This window comes from Myotis daubentonii, chromosome 2 (genome assembly GCF_963259705.1).
Source record: "Myotis daubentonii chromosome 2, mMyoDau2.1, whole genome shotgun sequence".
NCBI classification, from domain to species: domain Eukaryota; kingdom Metazoa; phylum Chordata; class Mammalia; order Chiroptera; family Vespertilionidae; genus Myotis; species Myotis daubentonii.
The window spans coordinates 7,677,880-7,700,644 of NC_081841.1; the positions used below are offsets into that span (position 1 = coordinate 7,677,880).

Genomic DNA, 22,765 nt, shown 5'->3' on the forward strand with positions numbered 1-22,765 from the left:
CATTTCGGGCTGCTCTGTGGCCAGCTCAGAGCTGGGCAGCCACTCTGCAGGAGGCGCTGGGAGGCCTGGAGGGGCTCAGGGTAGCAGGGCACAGGCACAGCAGCACCCCGATGCCCGAAGGGGGGTGCCCCAGTATCTCACCCTAGCACCCAGAGGGTGGGGACCCTCAGTCTCTACCAAGAGGGGGCTGCAGCCTTCTGGAGTCAGCCACAAATTCAAACGCTGCCTCAGCTGATCTCCTTTCTAGATGTGCGCTCTTGTGAAAGTTAGCATCGCATTTCCAACCTTCACCCCCAAGACCTTCCTAAGAGGGGACGCGTGATACAAGCTTGCTGGGTTTCTGAGGGACTGAAACAAATTCCTACGTAAGGACACAGCGAGGGCTGAGCCCCACAGCTTAGGCACTAGGCAGAGAACACGCTGGAGCTGGGACGGCCCCCTTCGCCCGGGGAAGGCCGTGGGGGCGTTTTGGGGAGATGGGGCTCAGCCAGGGGCTCTGCCTCCCGGCCCACCTCGGACAGACATGAACACACAGAGACACTCCCACTCGCACTTTATTAAGTCCGGGAGGACTAGTCACATCAGGGGTGGAGATGGCAGGGAAGGCCCAGCCCCCACCCCCACCAGCACATGATAATAAATAAATAACAGGCGGGCACAGGGGAGAAGTGGCACAGCAAACACTGACGGCACAGGGAGGGACACAGGCGTCCCCACTCGAGTTGTGGCCACCATTAACACTGGACCGTGATCAGGGGAGGGCGGGCTCTGGGCTACAGAAGCCCGCAGAGCCACTGAGTGGCCCCTGGTTAGCAGTCTTGATGGCGGGGGGGTGTCTTTAGTATGTGGACCTTATATCGACAGAAACCTGGACCCCTGCCTCATCCAGTCAGACCAAGATGGTCAAGAGACCACCGTCTCTGACGTCTGCTCTATCCAGGACCTAAAAGACCAATGGGTCATTATTACCTGCACTACTGGTCTACCCAGGGTCTAGGACGTGAGAGGGCCGTTATCATTTAGCCTTCTGATTGGTCCAGTCAGGCTCCAGAACATCAAAGGGTCATTGTTACCTGGGCTCCCAACTGGTCTACTCAGAACCCAACATCAACGAATCACTATGACTTAGCCTTCTGATTGGTCCATTCAGGGCTTGGGACAATACGGTTTGTGGTTCCCTAGACCTCTGATTGGTCAACAGGAACCCAAGGCCAGGACATGGGGAGCAGGTAGAGCTCTGGAGGCCCCAGGGAGAGGTGAGGAAGTTAAGAGCTCAGGGTTGGGGGAAATCTTCAGTGGCCATCAGGGCCCAGATTTCAACAAGGGGAAGTCACAGGAAATAAGGCCACCTTGGCTGGGTCATGCCAGGGCAAACCAGTGCGGCAAGGGCAGCAGCCAAGTGTGCTCAGCCACCCCTGGGGGTACAAGGGTCCTAAAACCTTCCCTGGGTCCCAGCCCTACCAGGGTGTGGAAACTGGGGCCGGAGAGCCAGTGGCAATTAATGCAGCTCCTGGCCCGTCACCTCCATCTATGGGATCAGGGTGGGGCAGGGGTGGGGCTGCGGTTACAGGTCAGGTGGGCTCAGTCCTCCAGCCCATCCATTAAGTCTGCGATGCTCTCCACATAGTAATGGGGCACCAGGTCATGCTTGCTGGCCGCCAGGTAAGCCTGGGCGTCCTCCAGGCGAGAGACGCCCGTGAGCGTGAGCACGGTGGTCATGCCACAGCGGTGGCCGAAGAGGATGTCGGTCTCCAGGCGGTCGCCCACCATGAGCATGCGGGCAGGGTCCAGGCTGAAGTGCTCCGTGATGCACTCGAACATGTAGGGGCTGGGCTTGCCCACCACCAGGGCCTGGCGTCCCGAGGCGGTCTCCACTGCAGCAGCCAGGCTCCCAGTGCCTGCAAGGAGACGGACTCGGTCAGTGTGGGGAGGCTCCTGGGAAGGAATCCAGGCCCTGAAACCGGAATCGGCAGGGAGGCCGCTTGGCATGGGGGTACAATTGGGCACTGGAGCCCTGGTGAGGTGCTCAGTTGGTTAGAGTGTTGTCCCGATCCGCTAAGGTTGCAGGTTCGATTTCTGGTCAGGGCATGTACAAGAATCAACCAATGAAGGCACACATTAGTGGGACAAATGGACGTTTCTCTCTTTCTAAAATGAATTTTTGAAAAAAATTAGGCACTGGAGTCAAAAGGCCTGCTTCCAATCTTAGTGCAGTGGTGAAGAGGCCAGGCTCTGCAACCAGAATTCAGACTCATCTCCACCTTTCTCAGGCAGGCTGTCTCACCTGTGCCTCAGTTTCCCCCTTCCCTAATATGGCACTAATCTCCTGGGGGTATTTTAAGGAGCGAACGAGCCACTGCACGTAAACAGAGGCTCACCGTTTTACCCTGGCAGCTGTGTGCCTTCGGGCAAGCCGTGCGCCTCTCAGAGCTCCCTTGGACCTGCCGGAAAAGGAAGACCCAAGGAAGGCCTACCTTCAAAGAGGCGCTAACGCAGGCTCACGGGGCAAGTGCTCTGGAAATGGAACAGCACTTCCCAGACAGCGTTGTGGTTATGGCGACAGGAATGTGCGCTCCTGGCATGGGAAACTGGCGCAGCCCTTTTGGAACACAGCAGGGCACAGAACCGCTCGCACCTCTGACCCAGTCAGCCTCCGCCGGGACAGCGGTCACAAGAAGAGAATTCAGGCTGGAGACAAAAAGCTACATGCCTGACGATGTCTGTGGCCACAGTAACTAGAATACCCCAAACTGTGGGCCACGCCCAAGTGTTTAACAACAGGGGGACTGTTTAGAAAAGGACAGCCCCGCTCCTGGCCATCTGCCCCGCACAATGCGTCCACTGTGCCCGTCCCACAGGCACATCTTTGTGCCAGAATGTTCTGCCTTCACACTGATGTCCCTGAACAAATGAGGATGACGACGACAGTAATTACAATTTACTAAGCGCATTTTAAAGTGCTGGGGCTGGGCTGGTGCTCACGGAAGCCCATTTTACAGATGAGAAAGCTGATGTTCAGTGATGTTAGGTAACTGGTCCAGGGTTGCACAGCTTAACAAGTGGCAGATAAATTGCATTCAGGTGGGTACGCATGTGTTGGCCCAGCGTCTACACATTTGGGAGTCCCGAATGTTTCATTTTCAGGAATTCTGTCAGCTGGCGGTTAAACAAAGCCATTGTCTAAAGTCCACTTATATAAAGTTACAATAAAATGAATATGTTTGAAACAAAGGCAATTCTCAAAACTCATCACCTCCTAATGATTTTACCATTATCTGTGCTCCTAACATGACTTATAGCTGTACCAATGGAAATACGATGTAATGGTGTGCACACATCTTCCCAATTCCATGTTCAGTGACTTCACATTGGTAGCTTGAAAATCTGCCATGGTGGGAGTATTCACCCCATGGACACTGGCAAGTGGTATAAATCAGGGTGCTGCAGCCCTAGCCGAATTGGCTCAGTGGATAGAGCATTGGCCTGTGGACTGAAGGGTCCCAGGTTCGATTCTGGTCAGGCTCAATCCCCAGGAGGCAGCCGATCAATGATTCTCTCTCATCTTTGATGTTTCTCTCTCTCCCTCCCTCTCCCTTCCTCTCTGAAAAGAAAAAAAAAAAAAAATCAGGGTGCCCCAATTTACTACACATTATCAGTTGGTCTGACCCCAAGGCTCTGGCCTCCTACCTCCCTTCTCACAGTGAAGCCAAAGGCTCAGAAGGATCAAGTGGCCCCAGACGAGGAGGAACTTCCCCTGTGTCACAGGACTGGGCACACTGGGAGGTGCTCCCTGACATCTGACTTAGAACTCGCCTACTTGTTTTCATAAGAAGTGGGTAGGGAAGAAAAGCCATTTGCCCCCTGGGTGAGAGATTCCTTCTAGGATGGGAACGGCTCAGCTGGGTCACCCCAAACTATTTCTCTCGGCTCAAGAAAGTTCTCAGCGGCCGGCTTCTTCCTTTCCTACCAGGACAGAGCTGATCACCCTTGGCCCCCAGCTCCCATTTCATCCACTCAGCTAATACTTACTGAGCCCAACTACACACCAGGCACTGTGCTAGGCACTGGGACGGAGCCGTGGACACAACGAAGAGCCCTACCCTGGGGGAGCGGGCTTCCTAGCTGGGGAGTCTATGAACGTAATTCTGTCCTCAGACCACCATGATCCTCTTCTCTCAACATCCTATAATCCAAGACTGTCACATGTTTTGGTGGTGACGTATTCCTAAAACAGCAGGCATTTCTATTTGGCAGCTGGAGTGGCTGCCACATGGTTACAAGGAGACCTGCAGGGGGAGGAAGAATGGAGGTGAGAGATGGGCATTATTTCAGATTTTATGCATAACAGAGGCCTTCATTAATATTTACATACGACTGTCTCAAAGCTGCATCACTCAGTGTGCAAACGTGACCGCAGCGCTGTATTTCTCGTCTTTGTTAAGCCTCTGCCTCCCCCTCTAGGCTGTGAGAATGACCAGCAAGGCACGGCCAAGTGGGTGTTGAGACGGAAGTGGCAGGCACAGGAGGGCCTGGTCTCTTCCACGCCACCTTTCCTGAGTCCTGGGGGCCTCTTAACCCACAGCCTTAACCTGAGCTTTCAGGCCTCCGGGGAGAGGTTCACTTTTCATAGCATGGCCTAGGGCTGGTGGGAGCTATTGGGGCGGGGCAGGGGGCGGCTCACCTTGGATTTATGGGAAAACTGAGGCTGACGTGGCCATGCAGCAAGTAGGTGTGCAACAAAGACAGGGAGGTCTAGAACTACAGATCCCCAGCTTGGAACTGGTTCTGCCACGGCCCAGGCCCTAGTCCATGTTTCCTCCCCTAGCGCCGCCCTGTTCTGCAAGATGTCTCCTCTAGGAAGCCTTCCCAGACCCCTAAGCTCCAGGCCCTCCCTGCCACCCCATCTTACACACACCCTCCATGAGTACCACCCTTGCCCCGCCAGGATTTGGTACCAACAACTGCCAGGGTCAGTCACCAGCAAGGAGGAGGTGATGGGAGAGCTGTCCCTGCCCTCAGCCTACTGACTGACTGGGGTACTGACTTGTCCACATACTCACTACTATCAGTTAGCCTCCGCTACCATCCGCTCTTACCTAACTGGAACCTTCCAAGATGCAGGACCCCTCGCCTGCTCCGGCCTCCTCTGCCGGTCTGAACACCCAGATGACAGCAGTGAAGAGCGCCTTGGATGGAGGGGGTGGGTGCTGGGTGGCCACAAGATCCAAGTTCTAGTTCCCTGAACTCCTGGGCAGCTCACTCCCGGTCTCTGAGCCTCAGTTCCTTTAACTGAGAAATGGGACAATAACCCCCGTCTCCAGAATAATTTGGAAAGTAAATAAGAACAGATACGGAGATGCTGTGGCATGACAGCTCTGGATACAACTTCCAACATCTGAGCACCTATGCGCACAGATCAATCTTCACTCCGGTGAAACTGGCATGGTTAGCATTCCCATTTCACAGCCAGGAGAGACGACCTGCGGTTATGTAACCGAAAAGATTACAGAGCCCTGGACTGGAGCTGGACTCAGGTCAAACTCCAACCACCTCCTGTGCTCCTGCACACCTGCCCCTGGATATGGTGTCCCAACTCTCCCACAGCAAGACGATCCTTCCAGGTTTTGTCCTCAAATCTCTGACCTCACCCCAATCGCGGGTGAGACAAAATGATAGGATTCCTTGGGGCTGGTTCAGGAAGGATAGGGCTGGGAGTAGGGGTACGTGGACTCCGTATCTGTCAAACGAGGACACCACTGCTGCCCCTCACCGTGTGGCAGCTGCAAGAAGGACCAGACCTTGACACGAAAGCACCCTGGGCTCTTTCTGGCTTGTAGCTGCGCTAGCAATCCTCCAGTCCCCTGCCTGTCACCTGGAGACGTCCCCTCCCCGACCCTCACCTGCAGGCAGGGAGGTGAAAGCCCAGGTCGTCCACCCACCCTCTCGCTCACCAGGAGTCCGGCTGCCGTCGCTGAGCGGGTGCCACGGGTCGCGATCGGTGGCCACGAGCAGACAGTCGGGGTCGCGCAGGTGCGCGCACGCCTCGCGCAGCTTGGCGAAGGAAAAGTGCTCGTCGTAGCCCACGAGCACGGCACGTACGCGCGGGGCCGCGCCTGGGTCTTCGGCGGGGTCCCCGGCCAAGCGCAGCCCCGCAGCGCGCAGCTCGGAGCGCAGCCCCTCGCCACCCAGCACGAACACTGAGCCAGGCGCGTCCAGGCGCTGGCACAGCAAGCGCGCAGCGCACAGCGCGGAGCTGAAGAGCTGCTCGGCGTGCAGCCCCCCAAAGCCGAGGCGCGCGAAGCGGAGGGCCAGCTCCGGCCGCGCGCGCCGGCTGTTGTTGCTCACGAACAGCGCCGCCTTGCCGGCCCGCGCCAGCCGCTCCACCAGCTCCGGGGCGCCCGGCACAACGCGCTCGCCGTTCCAGAGCACCCCGTCGCAGTCGAACAGGACCCCCTGCGCCCGGCCCAGCACGTCGCGCAGGGCCGGGCCGCACAGCTGCTCGCAGCGCGCCATGCAGCCAGCTGGCTGCCCGCACGCCCGCGCCGCGCCGCTTCCTCTCCGCGGGCACGGTGCGCTCGCCCGCATCCCGCTAGCCCCTCGCACCTGCCAATAGGCGCGCAGGATGGGCCAGGGGGTGGGGTTACGGCCTGGCCCGCGGCCAATAGAGGCGAAAGTTAAGGAGCGAGGCCGCGAGCAGACAGAGCTTGGAGAGAAGGGCACCAAGGGGTGGGAGACTGACGCTCCTCTTGGCCAATAACGAGTTAGAAGTAGAAAATGTGGCGCGAATAAGCCCTGCGCCCCTCAGCCAATCAGAAGCTTAGGAGAGCGGGTTGCTAAGAGGAAAACAGATGCTAAAGCAGATGATATCTTTGGTCAAATCTCCTTGCCCTCTGAACTGGGGATGCGCCAGGTCTGAGCGGGTGGGTAGGATGGGGAGAGAGACGCCTGGTGTCTTCTTGAGCGCTGGGGCCCTTGGCCTACACCAGTGATTCTCTAGGCTGGCTATACTGTAGAGTCGCCGGGAGCACTTATTATTTTTAGATATAATTTACCTACAGTAAGATGTATAGTTCTTATGTGTAAAGTTTGATGACTTTTGACAAATGCTTTTTAAAAATACCAATACGTGGTAGGAGCCCAGAGAGTCTGCTTTAATTGTTTGGGGGGTAGCCTGGCATTTTTGGTTTTTGTTTTAATTATCAAGGATTCTACTGTGAAGGGTGAAGAGGCTCTGGGCTAGAGGCAGGCTGTCACCAAGCACTCCATGGAGGGGAAGGAGCCAGAGCAGCAGTGGCCAGGCCCAGGGCAGTGATGGGGTGACCCAGCCCCCCTTGGGGAGGGATGTCTGAGAAGGCTCTGAAGACCCGTTTCCCCTCCAGGAGCAACGGGTGCTCCAAAGACCTGGGAAGAGTCACATCCTATAACCTAAGACGATATTTCCTGTTCCCCAGTGTCCTGGCCTTTGTCACAGGTGCACAGGTGTCTCCATGGCTTGGAATGTTCTTCCCTGACTTTCCCACCTGGTCAGCCCTGGAAAGACTCCCCTTGGATATATCACTTCCTCTAGGAAGCTTTCCGTGACCTCCACCCTCCAGACACACACCAGTCCGGTTAATGGCTTGTGCCTAATTAGGCCAGTGTGGGCTTCCAGTGTCATGGCACTTGATTCTAGTCATCAGTTCTGCCTGTCTGTTCCCAGGAGCTGGGGCTGTGTCAGGGACCTCGCCCAGGTCTGGCAGGGCAGCCTCTGGGAAGGTTTGCAGACAGATCCATCCCTGCTCCTGGGGGAACCTCTCCACCTTCCCTGGGAGCACCGCAGATCCGGGGGCCCCGGCATCAAGTGGGAGGGCGGTGCTCAGGCCTTTGCAGGCGTGTCTCATTTAGTCACCAAGACAACACTTCTGAGGTGGAAGCCGTCACCGGTCTCCCAGACGAGGAAACCAGAACACTGAGAAATTAAGTCCACTGCCGGGGATGGGAGGGGCAGGTCCAGGCTCTGGAATCAGTCAGACCTGGGTCCTAATCCCAGGTCCATGCCTCACGCAGCGTGTGACCTCGGCAGGTCATGTTCTCAGCCTGTCTCTTCACCTGTAAGAGGTCATGGGATTTACTGTCCAGGGAGAGGGTTAAATGGAAACCATGCACAGAAAAGCAGTGTGCAGCCCAGAGTAAGTGCTGAAAAGCTCCAGCCATTATCCTTTCAGACAGGAAGAAGGAAAGGAGGCAAAGAATAGCTAAATTTCCCCTTTATGAAAGTGGCTTCTTTATTTCGAGTACAGAAAATAAAGCTATCTTTTGGGCAGCTGCTCCAGTTTTGTCCAAAATAATTTATTTACCTGCCTTACAAAAAAATATGTTGTCAAGAGAAAAAAATCAAAGTCCTAGTAGGAGCAGGCAAGCTCTCCTTCCTCCTGGTGGCTCCCCTGGGACCTTGCCAGAGAGTGGGGGGTGGGCTGAGCCCAAGCCCAAGGTGGATCCAAGAGGAAAAGGACTGGAAGTGGAGGGCTGTCCTGAGCCCTCCTTGCCGTGGGGGCCGACCCAGCGGGCACCGAGGCACTTGTAGGCAAAGGCTGGAGGCCCCCACCTCTCGGGAGGGGTGAGGGCTGTGTCCTGGGAGGACAGGTTGGAAGGGAGGGGACACTGAGGGCTCTTGGGGAGGAGCCACCCGTTCAGTCGGTCTCTGAGGCAAGACTCCTGGGCCGAGGCTGAGGGGGCACAGCTGTGGGAGTGGGGGTGCCGTCTACAGCCTCAGGGCCCCCCGCATCCTCTGTGGCCTCCCCCAGGTCCACCTGGGCAGGCATGCTCAGAGAGACCGGGCTGGGGGAGGCTGGACCTGGGGAGGTCTGGCTAGGGGAGGCTGGTGAACGCCGGCTCTGGCGCCGGACAGGCTGGGGGGGCATGGGGGGCAGTGGGGGTGGCACTGTGGGGGCCCGGAGGCTGCTGCCAACCAGACGGCGAGGCAGAGCCCGGGGGATCACAGGACTGCCAGAGGCAGGGGACAGGGATGGGGCTGGAGGGGAGGAGCGGGTGCTGGAGACCTGGGGCGGTGGCATCGTGGGCCGGGCTGGTGCTGGGCGTTTGGCTGTGGAGGAAGGAAAGGGGCAGTGAGGTGTCCGTATGGCCTGTGGCAAAGCCCCCCAGCTCAATCCCACCTCAGGGCCTTGGCGTCTGCTGCTCCTTCTGCGGGAACACTGCATGCGGCTCCTCATCACAAGCCTCTCTACGAGTCCCTTCACTCCTTCAGCTAGAGAACTGCCCCCGACCCGTCCCATTTCCCAGTTCTATTTTCTTCACAGAGCTTTTTACTCTTAAATGATCTTGCCTGTTTTTTATTTACTTGACTATTGCTCTCCTCTCCCACTAGAACGTACACTAAGTGCGGCCATCGGATGCGTGGCTGCCGGGCACAGTGCCGGGCACAGAGCAGGTGTTCCGCACCATCCTGTCGCAGAAGGAAATGCTGCCTGTCCCCGGACACTTGGGTCTTGCTCACTTCCTCTCAGAAGCCACCAGAAGGACCCGCCCCAGCGCACAGACCCCACTGCGCGGGTCTGACGTCCCACGGCAGCCAGGAGGTCTGGACTCTGGTCCTAGCTCTGCCTCCACCCACTGAGGGGTTTGCACAAATCACTTGCCCTTGGGGCCTCAGTTGTCTCATCCGGAAGATGGGATGATTCTTCAACCCCCTAGGCCAGTGGTCGGCAAACTCATTAGTCAACAGAGCCAAATATCAACAGTACGATTGAAATTTCTTTTGAGAGCCACATTTTTTAAACTTAAACTATATACGTAGGTACATTGTTATTAACTTAATTAGGGGACTCCTAAGGCTTAGGAAGAGCCACACTCAAGGGGCCAAAGGGCCGCATGTGGCTCGCGAGCCGCAGTTTGCCGACCACTGTCCTAGGCTGACGTGAGGGCCAGCTCAGGTGATGCTGACAGTCCTTTGGCTTGTGCTCCAGTGAGGAAATGTCTCATTGCCCCGCCTCCAGGAAAGGTGGCTAGACGCCCGCCTCCTGCAGGGAGGTTCCTGTGTGACCCGCCGCTCCTGCTGGTCTAGAGGCTCTGCAGCTGCTCCACCTACTCCCGGCTCTACACTGTACCCCCGTGGAAAACTCTAGAACCTCCTGGGCTGGGCAGGGCCTCACCCGACTCTGCACCTGAACCTCACCTGTCGGGCTTTCAGCCAACTCAACAGGTGCGTGTCCCAGAGGGCTCAGAAGGAGGCCCAGGTCTCCTCCCACACCCGCACTCCCTCTCACTGCGCCTAAACTGTTCTCCCTCTTCACCCTGTGACTCTGGGCTTCTGCAGGACCCCGCTGCCCCCATGCTCACGATGGCTGACCTTTATGGGGTGTTTACTGCATGAACCAGGCAGCAGAATTTAATTCTCCAAACAGCCCTACAAGGTAGGGACAGTTATTGTCCACGGAGGCGCAGGGAGCTGGAGTCATTTGCTCAAGGTCACCGAGCTGGATTCTGAACCCGGTGTGCTAGGCAACAGACTGGCTCTGAGCCCCCTGGCCTCCTGGCCTCCCCTCGATGCCTGAAAACAGGGGACGGTCTGGACTGCCCACCCCTGGCCACCCTCTGACCCTGCTCCTCCCACGGCCAACTCACTCCTCCGAGCCATGTCCTCCGCTGGGGCTGCTGCCTCCGGGGGGCTCCTGCTGACCTTGGGGGAGGCCGGTCTGGGGGGAACCTCGGACTCTGTCCTGTGAGGGAAGAGGAGGGTCAGGCGCAGGCTTGGCCATTTCCCAGCTTCTCCTGGAATCTCAGGAAGACTCCCAGCCCGCGGGCCGAGTGTGGGTCCACCCGTGGCTGGGTCTGGGGCCCGTCCCCAGGCTGCCCCTGCCCCCGACGCCTCTGGCGTCGGGCAGGGTTTGCATCCAGAGCCCCTGGCTGCTGTGCGACTCAGCGCAGTGTCCGTGGTCCCCTATGGGGCCAGGAGCGCGGGAGGAAGCAGGGCCTCCCCTCCACTTCGGCTCTCAGCCTCCTTGTGGTACTTTTTAAAAAATATACATTTTTGTTGATTTCAAAGAGGAAGGAAGAGGGAGAGGGAGAGATCAAACATCAATGATGAGAGTCATTGACCGGCTGCCTCCTGCACGCCCCACACTGGGGATTGAGCCTGCGACCTGGGCATGTGCCCTGATGGGGAATCACATCGTGACCTCCTGGTTCATCGTTAGGCTCAATGGCTGAGCCACGCCAGCTGGGCCTCTTTTTGATCTTTCGGATGTTCTGGCCACTGGAAGCCAGAGAGTGGACGAGAACAGAGGGAGGTCTCCTGCCTGCCTCCAGGTCTCTGCTCAGTCGGCTCCCCCTCAGGAGGCCTCTCCTGAGCCCGGGGCTGCAGCAACCCCTCCCCCCCCCAGGTCCCCTCTCCTGCTGTTCTGGGTGCAGCACGCAGCCCTGCCTGACCTTGTTGACCTTTCCGGGTACACTTGCTGATTCTCTCTCTGCCCCTGGAGCACAAGCTCTAAGGGCAGCTTTGTCTGTCTTGCTCACGCGTGGGAGGAAACTCACGGTTTGGGCCCAGCAGTCCGACAGCCGCACGATCCCTGCTTGGCAGGGAGGCAGTGTGGCACACGGGCCTTTCAGATTTCAGGGATCAGAGGGAAGGCGGGAAGGTGCTTGCACATTCCACAGTGACCAGCTCTCTAGTCCCTACATCCTCGTGGCCTGAAACAGTGCCTGGCACATAGTAGGTGCTCAGTAAATAGCCATACAACGAACGAGGAAACGTGTCAGAGGCCGAGAGGAATATTATCGCAGAGCCTCCCCCCACCCACTCCAAACCGGGAAACCAGGTATTTGGGATAAAAATACAACAATGGCATTTCCTAAAACGCTGCTGGAAGTCGTGTTGGTGCCTTGGGACAGGGGCCGTTCATACCTGTGAGTCCTTACCTTTCCTTGGGAGGCACTGGGGCCAGGGTAGGAGCCGGGGCCGGGGCCGGGGCCGGCACGGCAATGGCTGGAAGCTCCTCAGAGGCGGGCCTATCGCTGACCTTGTCCTGGGGGGTGGGGGCTGGGAACAGGCCGGACACGTTGAAGTTGATGTCTGCAGACAGAAGGAGCAGGCCTTAGCTTTCAGGGTCTCCTCCAGCCCCCGCTCGCTGGCCCCCCCCCCATGCAGCCAGTGCCGGGGCCGCTTTCCCTATTCCCAGAAATTGTCTGGACCACGATTCGCCTTCCTACTCCCACAGGAGCCTCATAGCACCAGGAAGCAGGCGGGATCACCCCCATTTTACAGATGAGAAACTGAGGCTCAGCGTGGAGAAGCAACTTCCCCCAGGCCTCGTGGGGAGTGCATGGGGTTGCCAGGACAGAAGCTGGCCTGGAGGGCACCGAGCTGGGCACAGAGGGCACGGAGGGGCACAGGCACACAGCCAGGGGCTTCACCTCCAGGGAAGAGGGTGTCGGCGTTTTGTATCAGAGCTTCCACCACGCCCACCACCTGGATGGACGACACTGAGGCTGCATCCAGCTGGGCCTGGTCCCTGGGACAAAAGGGGGTGAAAGTGAGTCACCACTTAGCAAAGTCTCAGTGGCCCCCACTCTGTCTGGCCCGTGCTGGCCGCTGGGAGCACAGGACCAATCCGTCACATCCGGTCCCTGTTCCCAAAAGCTCACAGACACTGTGGACGCAAACATGTCGCTCACACACCGAACTCCCGTCCTTCACACACGACGGGCATCGCCAGTCGGTCCCGGCGGCTTTCCCCACTTCTTGGATCGAGGCAGCCTCGACCAAGGAGCTGCATCCAGCAAATGAACGGCACCCTTTGCCCTCCACGGCCCTGGCACTGGCTGCGCAGGTGGAGGCGGGGGCTGGCGGAGACCCTGAAAGCTGAGGCCTGCTCCGGTCTGCAGACATCAACTTCAACGCGTCTGGCCAGGTGATAGTCATGACCTCTCACATACAAGAGCACTTTACAGTCCATACAGCATTCCTCCACTCATTACCCACTGAATTCCCACAGCCAGAGTCCTCGGGCTTTGTGTAATTTCTAATTTACAGATGAGGAAATGGAGGTCGAGAGAGGGTCTTACTAAGGCCCGTCTCGGGAAGGTGGAGGCGGGCTAGAGCCAAACCTCAGGCTCCCAGCCTCGCCAGCACACCATTGCTGCCGTTACCCAGAATGCTATCTCCAAGGCCCTGTGGGCTGCTCTTCGTGGAGCCTTGAGAATAGGAGCTGCTCAACCCATTCCAAGGAGGAGGAAGCCGAGGCCCAGGAGAAAGGCCAGCAGCAGGTCGTGGGGTGGGGGCTGCCACCTCGCCTCTACCACGGCCGCTCACCCTTCTCTCTCTGGGGGCCACAGCAGGTTGGGCCCCAGGACGATGGCGATGTTGCTGGGAGTCATCTTGTTCACCTCCTGATCCTCGGCCAGACGTGCCAGGAACTTCATCAGGTACCTGGGGGGACAGGAGATGGGCTGGGGCCCGGGCGGGGCAGGGGCTGCCAACACCCATCAACGTCCCCGAGACGGAGCCTTTCCCAGCCTGGGGCTGCCAAAGTGTGGCCTGGGCAGCACACAGGCCGGTTAGAAATTTCTGATAGTTAAATTAGCTGACCTACTGCGCGCCACCTACGTGTCAGGCGCTGAGCTAAGGTGAGCATCTATGGGGTTGCTATGCATTCTCTAGCCCAGGCACCGAGAGGCCAATTTGTCTGCTCAGGGCCACACAGCCACAGAGGTGGATTTGAAGCCAGGTGGTGTGGCTTCAAGGTATGTGTTTAGTTCAGTGTCTAGTATTAAAAAGATGGTTAGTACAGCCCGGCTGGTGCTGCTCAGTGACTGGGTGTCAACCGACGGGTCAGGAGGGCTGCGGGGGTCCGAGGCCAGAGTCTGCTTGAGACCCCAGCGGTTTGATTCCTGGCCAGGGCACAGGCCCAAGTTGGGAGCTCAATCCCCAGTAGGGGGCGTGGAGGAGGCAGCTGATCAGTGATTCTCGTCATTGATGTCTCTGTCCCTCTCTCCCTCTCCCTCTCTGAAATCAATTAAAAACATATATATAATCTTAAAAAATCTGACTAGCACCGCGCTTGCTTCCCCAGCACATATGCTAAAACTGGAACAGCACAGAGGTTAGCATGGCCCCCGCGCAAGGATGACACGCACATTCGTGAAGTGTTCCATATTTAAGACAAAAAATAATAGAAGAATAAAAATATGACTAGTACATTTAAGCTGTGTTTTCAGAAATACAGTGGTTCTCAACCTTCTGGCCCTTTAAATACAGTTCCTCATGTTGTGACCCAACCATAAAATTGTTTTCGTTGCTACTTCATCACTGTAATGTTGCTACTGTGATGAATCGTCATGTAAATATCTGATATGCAGGATGGTCTTAGGCGACCCCTGGGAAAGGGTCGTTGGACCGCCAAAGGGGTCGCGACCCACAGGTTGAGAACCGCTGGCTTAGAACAAGGAGGTAGGACTCAAACCCAGGCCCCAGAGTCCCGCAGGGCCTGGCTTTGAGGACCGGGGTGGGCTTGGGCTCACCTGAGGTTACTGAAGTTCTCCTGGGGCAGGCGGCTGCACACCTCCTGGAGGGCCTCCAGCCGGGCTCTGGGCTCCTTCAGGCTGGGGAGGGGAACAACCCAGGTGAGACAGCCCAGGGTGGCACCTCTACAACCTCCTCTCCCCACAACCCCCCACCTCACCTGGCTGCCTTCATCCAGTCGTCATAGAGGTCAAAGGTCATCAGAGGCTCGGGCAGCTCCCGCAGATAGGACTTGAGGGCACCTGAAGTGGTGGTGTGAGCTCAGAGGCAGGCCAGGGCTCCACCTTCACCCCAGTACCCAGCTCTCTCCATCTGTGAGGGGCCCTGGTCCTTGTTCATACTAACATGTGTAGGTCTATCACTTCTTGGGCCGTTTAGAGAAAATGATGAAGGCAGGTGATCTAGTTCTCAGAAAAGCGTACATACACTTCAGGGGGTTCACCACAAACCCCGCTTTCAGGACCCCTATGTTTTCTGGGCAGATTATCAGGCCTTAAAGCAAACTATCAAGGGATCATTTCAGGCAGCTGTGGTGAAGGGATGTGGGGAAGGGGCCCACCCTTGGAGCAGGTACCTGCTACGGCGTGGGGGTCAGAGCAGAACTCCTGCAGGTTGCGGGGGTCCGAGGCCATCGTCTGCTTGAGGCGCTTCAGCACCGAGGCCCCAGCGGCGAGACGGAAGAGGCCCTGGGGCATGGGAGGGACCACGTAGGGTCACGGAGGGGTGGGTGGGACAGGACACCCTGGCTGGAAGGCCCAGCGTCACTCATGGCTTGGGGAAGGTGGCTGGCCCTCCCCGGCCCTGTGTCCCCACTGGTCTGGCAGGCAGAGTGGACATCAGGGTCCTTGGATTCTGAGCAAGGGGGAGGCTGGGAGGGGCTGGGGCAAGTCGTGGGGAGACAGGCGTCTGGTTAGGGTAGGAAGGGAGAAAGGAGGCCCCACAGGATGTGTGGAAGCCTGCCTTTGAGTAGTTCCACCTCCTACGGGTCTGTCCTCGGGAAAAGAGCTGATGGACTAGCAGCACTGAGGTGCAAAGGACGGATGTGGGCAGGTGCAGCCATGACTTCACTGCCACCTGCTCATGTGCTGCTGGGCACGTCTACCTCTTGATCGCCGCCTCCCCTTGTAAAATGGAGCCACTGAGGCCTCCTTCCAAGGGTTACTGGGATCATTAGTTCCTGGTGCAAAAGGCTTACAGCCTGGACCACATGGGCATCACCAAGCGGGTGGTACCACGTCAGCAACAGGAGGCCATGCCTTCTCCCAGGACCTGCTCTAAGGGCAGATGACGGGCACAGCAGCAGCGGGGGGAGGTTTGGGACAGGATGTGGCCCCGTTGCTCCACCCCACCTGCCCCAGTGGGTCCCACCTCTTCCTTCACGCCCTCAGAGAGCAGCATCAGGACGCAGGCCTCGATGGGCAGGGCGATGTCGCGGCCCAGCTCTTGCAGGTGAGCTCCCAGTGACACCCCATACACCCCGGAGAAGGGGGCGGCCGTCATCGAAGGGGAGGGCTCTGCAGGGACAAGACGGATCAGCGGCCCAGGGTCCTTCCACTCACAGGCAGCCAGGAGCACCCCCAGACATCCTTAAGTGACTGCTGCTTCGGCTAACGGTGCCACCTCCCACCCAGCCACCCACCCTGAAACCATCCCACACATCTCTCGAATCTGCCCACTTCCACTGCTTCCAACCAGTCCAGGCGCCATCACTTCCCTTCTGCCTCTTAACAGGTCTCCTGGCTCCAGTCCTGCACCACCCCACCCCACCCCACCCCACCCCACCCCACCCCACCCTCCACCCTCCATGCAGCAATCTCTCCACCACAAATCTAATCGCGCCCTCCCCTGCTAAGAACCATCTGTGGCTCCCTACTGCCTTTCAGGGATAGAGTGCAAGCTTCTTAACATGCCTGAGCCCGTGGGGGTCAGGGGTGTGGGGTCGGGGCTGTCTAGTCCTCACCTGCTTGGCTGTGGTTCTCCTTCAGCTCGGCCAGGGCTGTGTCCAGCGAGCTCAGAGACTTGCGATGGTAATCGGCCTGAATCTCCATGAGCTGTGGGAACAGCGGGGAGTGAGGGAAGCGGAGCCTACCTCCACCAGAGTAGCCCCTTCCCTCCCACTGGCTCCCAGGGGGCCTCGGTGGCCTCTGGCTCTGGGTGGCTGGAGCCCAGTCTGGACTCACGTTTATGAAGTAGTTGGCATAGGAGTCCTCCTTGGTGGCAAAGTGGTACAGGTCAGCCAAGTACTCGTCCTTGGAGACAGAGGGGAGAGGGCTTCTGTCAGTGAGGCTGGGGCCCAGGGGTGCGGTGAGGCTCGGGGGGCTAGTAATTTGCTCCAGCTGTGCGCGGAGGGTCCCAGCCAGCTCTCCGCTCTCCGCTCTCTGCCAAGGTTTGCATTGGGGACAGCCCACGGGAAACTCTTTGAACTCCTGAGGGTTTTGCAGCGTCCAGTCCTCACCTGAGTCCCCATACCCTCAGCACAGTGCCTGTGCCAGGCACCATTCACTCACTCACTCAGCAAATACACCAAGACCTGGGTGAGCCCCCGCTCTTTCCTCATCTATGAAATGAGGACAGTGCCCACCCGCCACCCCCACCCATCCAGGGAACCGCAAGTGCCCCCTCACCTTGCACTGCTCCACCTTCCTCTTCAGCTCCTCCTCCTCCTCCTTCAGCGTCTCCACCTTGTTGGCCGTGGTGGTGTGGCCGTAACTGCCTGGGCCTCCACCCAGGCCCTGACCGCTGCCTGAGTTCTTAGCTGCCTGGCTGAGCCTGGGGATGATCCCAAGGTGGAGTGGTCACTGTCCCCATCGCATGTCCAGGGTCAAGTGTCCCTTTCATGTGCGTGACCACAGGATTTTGGGATTTATAGGTGCAAATCCCAGAGCTCCACTGGGCCTGGGCCATGAGTGCTCGGGGGCGCCACCTGGTGGTAGGCTTGGTGGTCACAACCATCCGACTCCGGAGTAGAAGGTTGGGCCCTCCTGCCATCCGGGGATCCCCTGGGATTGTTTATGACTATCTCGGGCTTTGGGGTCACTGCAGCTGGCATAAGCACGTGCACACACACATGCACAGAGACACCCTTACATGTGCCCTCACATATGTGTTCCTAGGACCAGGCGTGCACACCAGTACACACTCCGCACCCAGGGGCCCTGCGTTGTCCTCTATTATGGGAAGGGCCTCCAGCCCTGTGGCCACCTCTCTGGGCCGACCTAGGCATGGGCCCCGCCCAGACGTGGCTCCCACCTGCTCTTGAGGGTATTCCAGTCGGACACCAGCTTCTGCAGGCTTTTCTTGTGCTTGAGGATGGCTGGCAGCTCCTCCTAGGGCAGGCATGGGGGGGGGGGATGAGTGGGCTGGGGAGGTGGGAGCTGGAGGCTGGGGAAGCTGCGGGCAGGGGTAGGGGTCACCTCACTCAGCCTGCTGAGTGGCTGCAGGACATCCCTCTCCAAGGTCATCTCAAACTCGGCCAGGATGCGAGCCAGCTGGTTCTGAATGGCACAGCTCATCTCCAAGGCCTTCCTGTGGACACAGCGCCCAGTGGGTCCAGGCTCCCACAGCCCCTCTCCCCAATCTAGAAAGACTACGTGGGGCTTCCTTCCTCCCCATCGCCTCCTGCCCCTTCGATCTCTCCTTCATCCTTCAGCCCAACACCCTCCCAGGCCCGGCTGCCCTCCCTGACCTGGACTCTGTCCTCAGCCCAGACACTCCCCCTACCTAGTCATCCTTCCACTGTGGCTGCCCTCCCTGCCCCGGACCCCCTCCCAGCCCAGACCCCTCCCTGGCCTCTCCAGGTGAGAGATGAGGACAGTCCGTGCTCACCCCATGCTGGAGTCAGGGTCCAGCTCCTTGAAGCTCTCGGCCATCGTGGTGGACAGAGCCATGAGGGGAAGCTTCTTCTGCAGGGAGGGGCAGGGCGGCTGTGAGCATGAGTGTCTGTGCCGCCCACTGGGCCTCCCTTCACCCTCTCAGAGTGTCCCTGGGGGGCAGAACCCCACCGAGGCACTGGGCTTGGAGGTGGGAGGAGGGAACCCAGGAGGGCCACAGTCACAGGTGAGAGTGGAAGCAGGGTGATGACAAGGCATGGTGGGGTGACCTCTCCTTGGGGCCATGGAAAGAGCTCCTATCCCATTCCCAGAAGCCACTTGAAGGGGTGGAGGGAGGGACCAAATTCCATTACGGACTAGAAAACTAAGAACAGAGGCCACGGGCCTGCCAAGGTCACACAGTTGGAGGGAGCGTGGAGGAGCTGGAAACAGGCCTCCAAGTGGCTCTCCCCCGCCCCGGGCACAGGTGGCTGCTACGGCCACCGTGACACGCAAACCCTCCACACTCCTATGGCTCCCCTTTCCCCAGAGCTCTGGCTACACTCATTGTTGACTGATTCCAAAACATGCCTGAGCCATTCCCACCTGGAGTTACAGGCAGCACCAGCTTTGGTCACGAGGGTCAGGGTTCAAATCTTAGTTTGGCCACTTACTGGCTTGGGTGGCCTTGCGTGAGCCTCTTTACCCCTGTAAGTCTCCATTTCCTCATCTGCACCAGAGCTTTAATTAGCAGCCTCCTCCTTCCATTGTCAGCATTGAGCAAGGCATTGCACTGACACATCTTAGCAACACACTAACAGTGACCAGTCCATAAATGCTGCTGCTGACGAATACCACTGAGTATCGCTCAAAATCCAGCTCAAATGCCACTTCCTTCAAGAAGCCCTCACAGATTGCCCCAGTTGAGAGGGCCTGCTCCATTCTAAGGGCTGATTGGACAAGGAGTTCAGGTGCAGCCAGAAATCTGGCTCTGGCTCAGGGGATTGGTGCAGAGGGGGGAGGGGTCAAGAAGGGATGGGGCAGACGGAGGGCCTCATGAGTGGGGGTCCCAGGGGCCTTGGGAAAGAGCAGTCTTCACCCCCTTGGGGCCAGAGGCTCAGACCGGCAGGGAGACCCCAGCCCGACATCACTCCCCCATTGGACAGAGGTGTCTTAGCTAGGCCCCTCCTCCCTGGGACCCCCACTCACCACCCGCTTGTCCATATCCGACCCGCTCTGGCCCTGCAGACAGGCCTGCAGTCGCTTGTGGACATTGTGGGCTGCTCGCTTGGCTGGCTCCAGCCGCTGCTCCACCTGGGAGGGGCACGGGGTTATGGATCCTGGGCGGTTATTGCCCCCCTCCCCACTGCCCTGTTCTTTCCCAGAGCAGGATCCCCTTTCCTCTTCCCTCCTCCTGGGGACCCTACGGCCCACAGCCTGGGGAATGACTCAACCGAGGCCCCCAACTGGCGTCCCTGCCCGGCCCTCTGGTGACAGCCTGCATGGACCTGCCTTGCCACCCGCAGCTGGCCCAGGCATGTACCTGCTGGAGGTCCTCACCCAGGAACTCGGCAGTCTCCGTCTCCGGGGTGCTGATGGAGGGTGGGGGTGGGGGGAGAGCTTCTGCTGAGCTGGCCCAGATTAGGACCCCCCTGCCCCCCCAACAGAGCACCTGAACCCCAGGTGCTTCCAGCACCCCTCCCAGTTGGGGCCCGCCCTGGGTGGCCCGCCTGCCTTATCCCAGTCAGAGCACATTCCATGGGGATAGCAATAGGATACATGGCTTTTCCTCCTCCGCCCAGGGCTGAGTCCCGAGAGAGGGCGGATGAAACCAAAGGGGAGACTGGGGGAGCCACCCAGAGCCCAGCCTCTCTCTTCTGCTGACCTGAGGAGAGGAGGCCTGGGCTGGCCCCAAGAACGGGAAGTGTGTGGGCTCGGGCTCTTGGGCTGTCAGTCACACAGGACTCTGGACTGTAGTAGTGGGCAGGCCCTGGGCCCCTGCCCGGGACACATGGGGACACAGGCCCAGCACAAGGTGGCCTGGCTGCCCAGGCCCACACAGGCATCCGGGTTGTGTGAGACTAGAACCAGGTCTCTGGGCACCCCGTCCCCTCCCCTGGGCCCAGAGATGGGAAACACCCAATGCGGGGGGGAAGAGGAGAGAAGACAGGCCAGGGGAGCTCCCCAAACTTCCGGCCACCACTCCACCAGCTCGGGGGCTGGGGTGGGAACAGGGCGGCCGGGCGCCGTTTCCACCTGAGGCTGGGAAAGCAGAAGCAGGACAGAGAAGCGGGCCTCCCGCTGGGGGAGTGGGGCACATGGCGGGACAGGAACAGGCTCTTCCCACCAGCCAGGGCCGTCTCCTCCCCTCCCCCAAGGTCTGGGGCCCTGACCGCCCCTCCCCCACCAGACAGCCAGAGACGGCTGTCCCCATTGCTCAGAGGGGACAAGTGAGACCAGGGAGGCGCGTTCACTCTGAGGCCCATGGAGGCAGAGGAGAGACTCAGCATCTCCGATCCTCCCTGCACCCCTCTCTAATGGGGGGTGCCCCTTCCCTCAAAAGCCAGCGCCTTTCCCTCTTGCTCTAGCTGGGAGGTGGGGTGACGTTCAGAGGGGAGGGGGTGGCAGGGCTCTGGTCAGCACAGGTCCAGCTGCCTCCCCCGCTCCTCCCCCTTCCCTCGGGTCCAGCGGGGGTGAGCGCGGGGCAGGAGGGGACAGGGCGCACACTCACCGTCCCAGACTGCCCGTGTGGGCCAGCTGCCGCATGCGATGCAGCTGCCGCTTCATCATCTTGGGGGCGGGCTGGCGGCGGCGGGGTCACCGCGGGGGTCGAGGGCCGGCAGCCCCCGGCCCAGCTGCCTGTGCCCGCAGCGCTCTCGCCGGGCGGGGTGGGCGGCGCTCTGCGCTTCCTGGGCCAGCGCGCTCCCGCTCCGCTCGCGCCCGCCTCCCCGCTCGCGGCTCCGCCCTCGGCCCCCAGGTCACTCCTCTCTGCAAGTTTGGGTTCTCGCTCGCCCCGTCCGCCGGGCTCCCCGCGGCCCCTGGCCGTCCCGGAGAGTGTCGGTCGGCCGTGCGCCCCGTCCACAGGTGTGTGCGCGGCTCCGCCTCGGCCGCCTCACCCAGTCCCGTGGCGGGAAGCAGGTAAGCCGGCTCCTGCCACCGCGCCCGCCCCAGGTTCCTGCCCCACCCACCGGCCCGCCCGCCCCGGGTATGAATAACCTTTGCACCCCACTCAAAGGGAAAAAGGGTTCCATGCTTAGGAGACGAGGCCTCTCTGACCTCTGGTGTGGCTGGACCTGCCCAAGGATGCTGCCCTGGACTCCCCCCCCCCCCCCCCCCCCAGGACCTCCCACCAGCCAGGACTCAGTCCCCTCCCCTCCCCCAGGGTCTGTGGCCCTGACTGCTCCTTCCCCCATCAGACCGCCAGAGATGCTTCCCTGCTGGGCAATCGGCTGGCGTCCTCCGGCTGCTGCGTGCCCTTGGATAAGTCCCTGGAACTCTGGCCTTGATGTCTCTGGTGGCCTGATGAGCCAGCTGTCCTGGCCCAGTCTGACAACACAAGATACCTCAGCCCGCTCCTCCAGCATCCATGCTCCTGCTCCCCTCACCCCTTTAAAGGGGATGTGTGCCCCTCCAGCCACAGCCAACACTCCCAGAGTGCTTGCCACCAACAGTTTTCCTCCATCTGCCCTCCTCTCTGGTACGGGCAGTGATATGGGTGCTGCTCTGCCCCTCCAAACACAGTAGCAGTTACTAGTATATCTGGTTCTGCACACGAAACAGTTGGGCACACAGTAGGTGCCCCATAGCTACCTGCTAGTTAACACAAGATGAGAGCCTTTGGGAAACAGTGGGCCCACCTAGACATCAGGAGCTGGGGGGAGGGGGGGGGATAGGCATAGGGGAGAACCTTGCACTTTGATCTGCTGGAGTTTCAGTTCAGTTTGAGGATTACTTGAGCACCTACTTGTGTGAGTAGGCAGACTGGGCACTTCTCCAGGGCAGGACCTCAGCCTCAGGCATCTCAGTGCCCAGCACGGGGCCTGGCTCCCAGTGGGCACTTGCTGGACTCTGGCTGCCTCTCCACTCCTCAGAGGGACAGCCAGGCAAGCCTGGGGGGGGGGGGGTGGGACACGGAGAAGGAAACCCTCAGCTGTTGCTGCTTGAACCAGAGGCTCCCATCTGAGTGGGAGAAGCTGGAGGCCCCTGGATCCAAGGCTCAGGCCAGGATGAGGAGATGTCACCTGCCTTGCCCCAACTGGAAGCCCCTGGAGGGGATTCTGGAAAGGGAGCAGGGCTTGGAGAATGCCTTCACGAAGGGAGACGCGAGTCCAGTGTAGACCTGGCTTCTTAAAATGTGGGGCTGGGTTGCAATGTCTGGGTTCTAGTCCTGTCCTCTCCACCTTCCTCACTGGCCAGAACCCAGAACTTGGTGGTGGCTGTT

At 59.4% G+C, this 22,765-nt stretch overlaps 1 protein-coding gene and 1 non-coding gene across 8 annotated transcripts; one reads left to right on the top strand and one right to left on the bottom strand.

Annotated features, from left to right (window-relative positions):
• Nucleotides 1-536: 536 nt before the first annotated feature.
• SH3BP1 (SH3 domain binding protein 1) lies at nt 537-21,455 on the bottom strand. Of its 7 annotated transcripts, none has more exons than XM_059681615.1 (18): nt 21,056-21,455; nt 19,868-19,916; nt 19,534-19,638; nt 18,341-18,417; nt 17,929-18,040; nt 17,765-17,841; nt 17,140-17,284; nt 16,696-16,764; nt 16,476-16,566; nt 15,884-16,029; nt 15,090-15,201; nt 14,676-14,757; nt 14,515-14,595; nt 13,307-13,423; nt 12,409-12,506; nt 11,914-12,067; nt 10,621-10,715; nt 537-1,898 (listed from the first exon to the last, which is right to left on the bottom strand). In XM_059681615.1, exons 1-18 carry the CDS (start codon nt 21,112-21,114, stop codon nt 1,582-1,584), a joined length of 1,986 nt encoding a protein of 661 aa, XP_059537598.1. In that variant the 5' UTR covers nt 21,115-21,455; the 3' UTR covers nt 537-1,581. The 7 variants fall into 7 exon arrangements, with proteins under 7 accessions (XP_059537598.1, XP_059537597.1, XP_059537602.1 ...); XM_059681614.1 differs by lacking the exon at nt 537-1,898 and adding an exon at nt 8,308-9,082 and having other exon boundaries at nt 21,056-21,454; XM_059681619.1 differs by lacking the exons at nt 537-1,898; nt 21,056-21,455 and adding exons at nt 8,308-9,082; nt 20,210-20,229.
• On the top strand, nt 14,051-14,154 carry LOC132228930 (U6 spliceosomal RNA). Its single transcript, XR_009451532.1, has one exon. It is a non-coding gene; the product is annotated as a U6 spliceosomal RNA (small nuclear RNA).
• Nucleotides 21,456-22,765: the final 1,310 nt, after the last annotated feature.

Excerpts from the sequence above, each read along its gene's own strand:
- SH3BP1 (XM_059681614.1), bottom strand. The coding sequence starts at position 21,114 with ATGATGAAGCGGCAGCTGCATCGCATGCGGCAGCTGGCCCACACGGGC. Across the intron at positions 18,041-18,340 it reads GACCCTGACTCCAGCATGGG|GAAGGCCTTGGAGATGAGCT; the intron begins GTGAGCACGGAC and ends CTGTGTCCACAG. Across the intron at positions 12,507-13,306 it reads TGGCCCCCAGAGAGAGAAGG|GGACCAGGCCCAGCTGGATG; the intron begins GTGAGCGGCCGT and ends CTTTTGTCCCAG.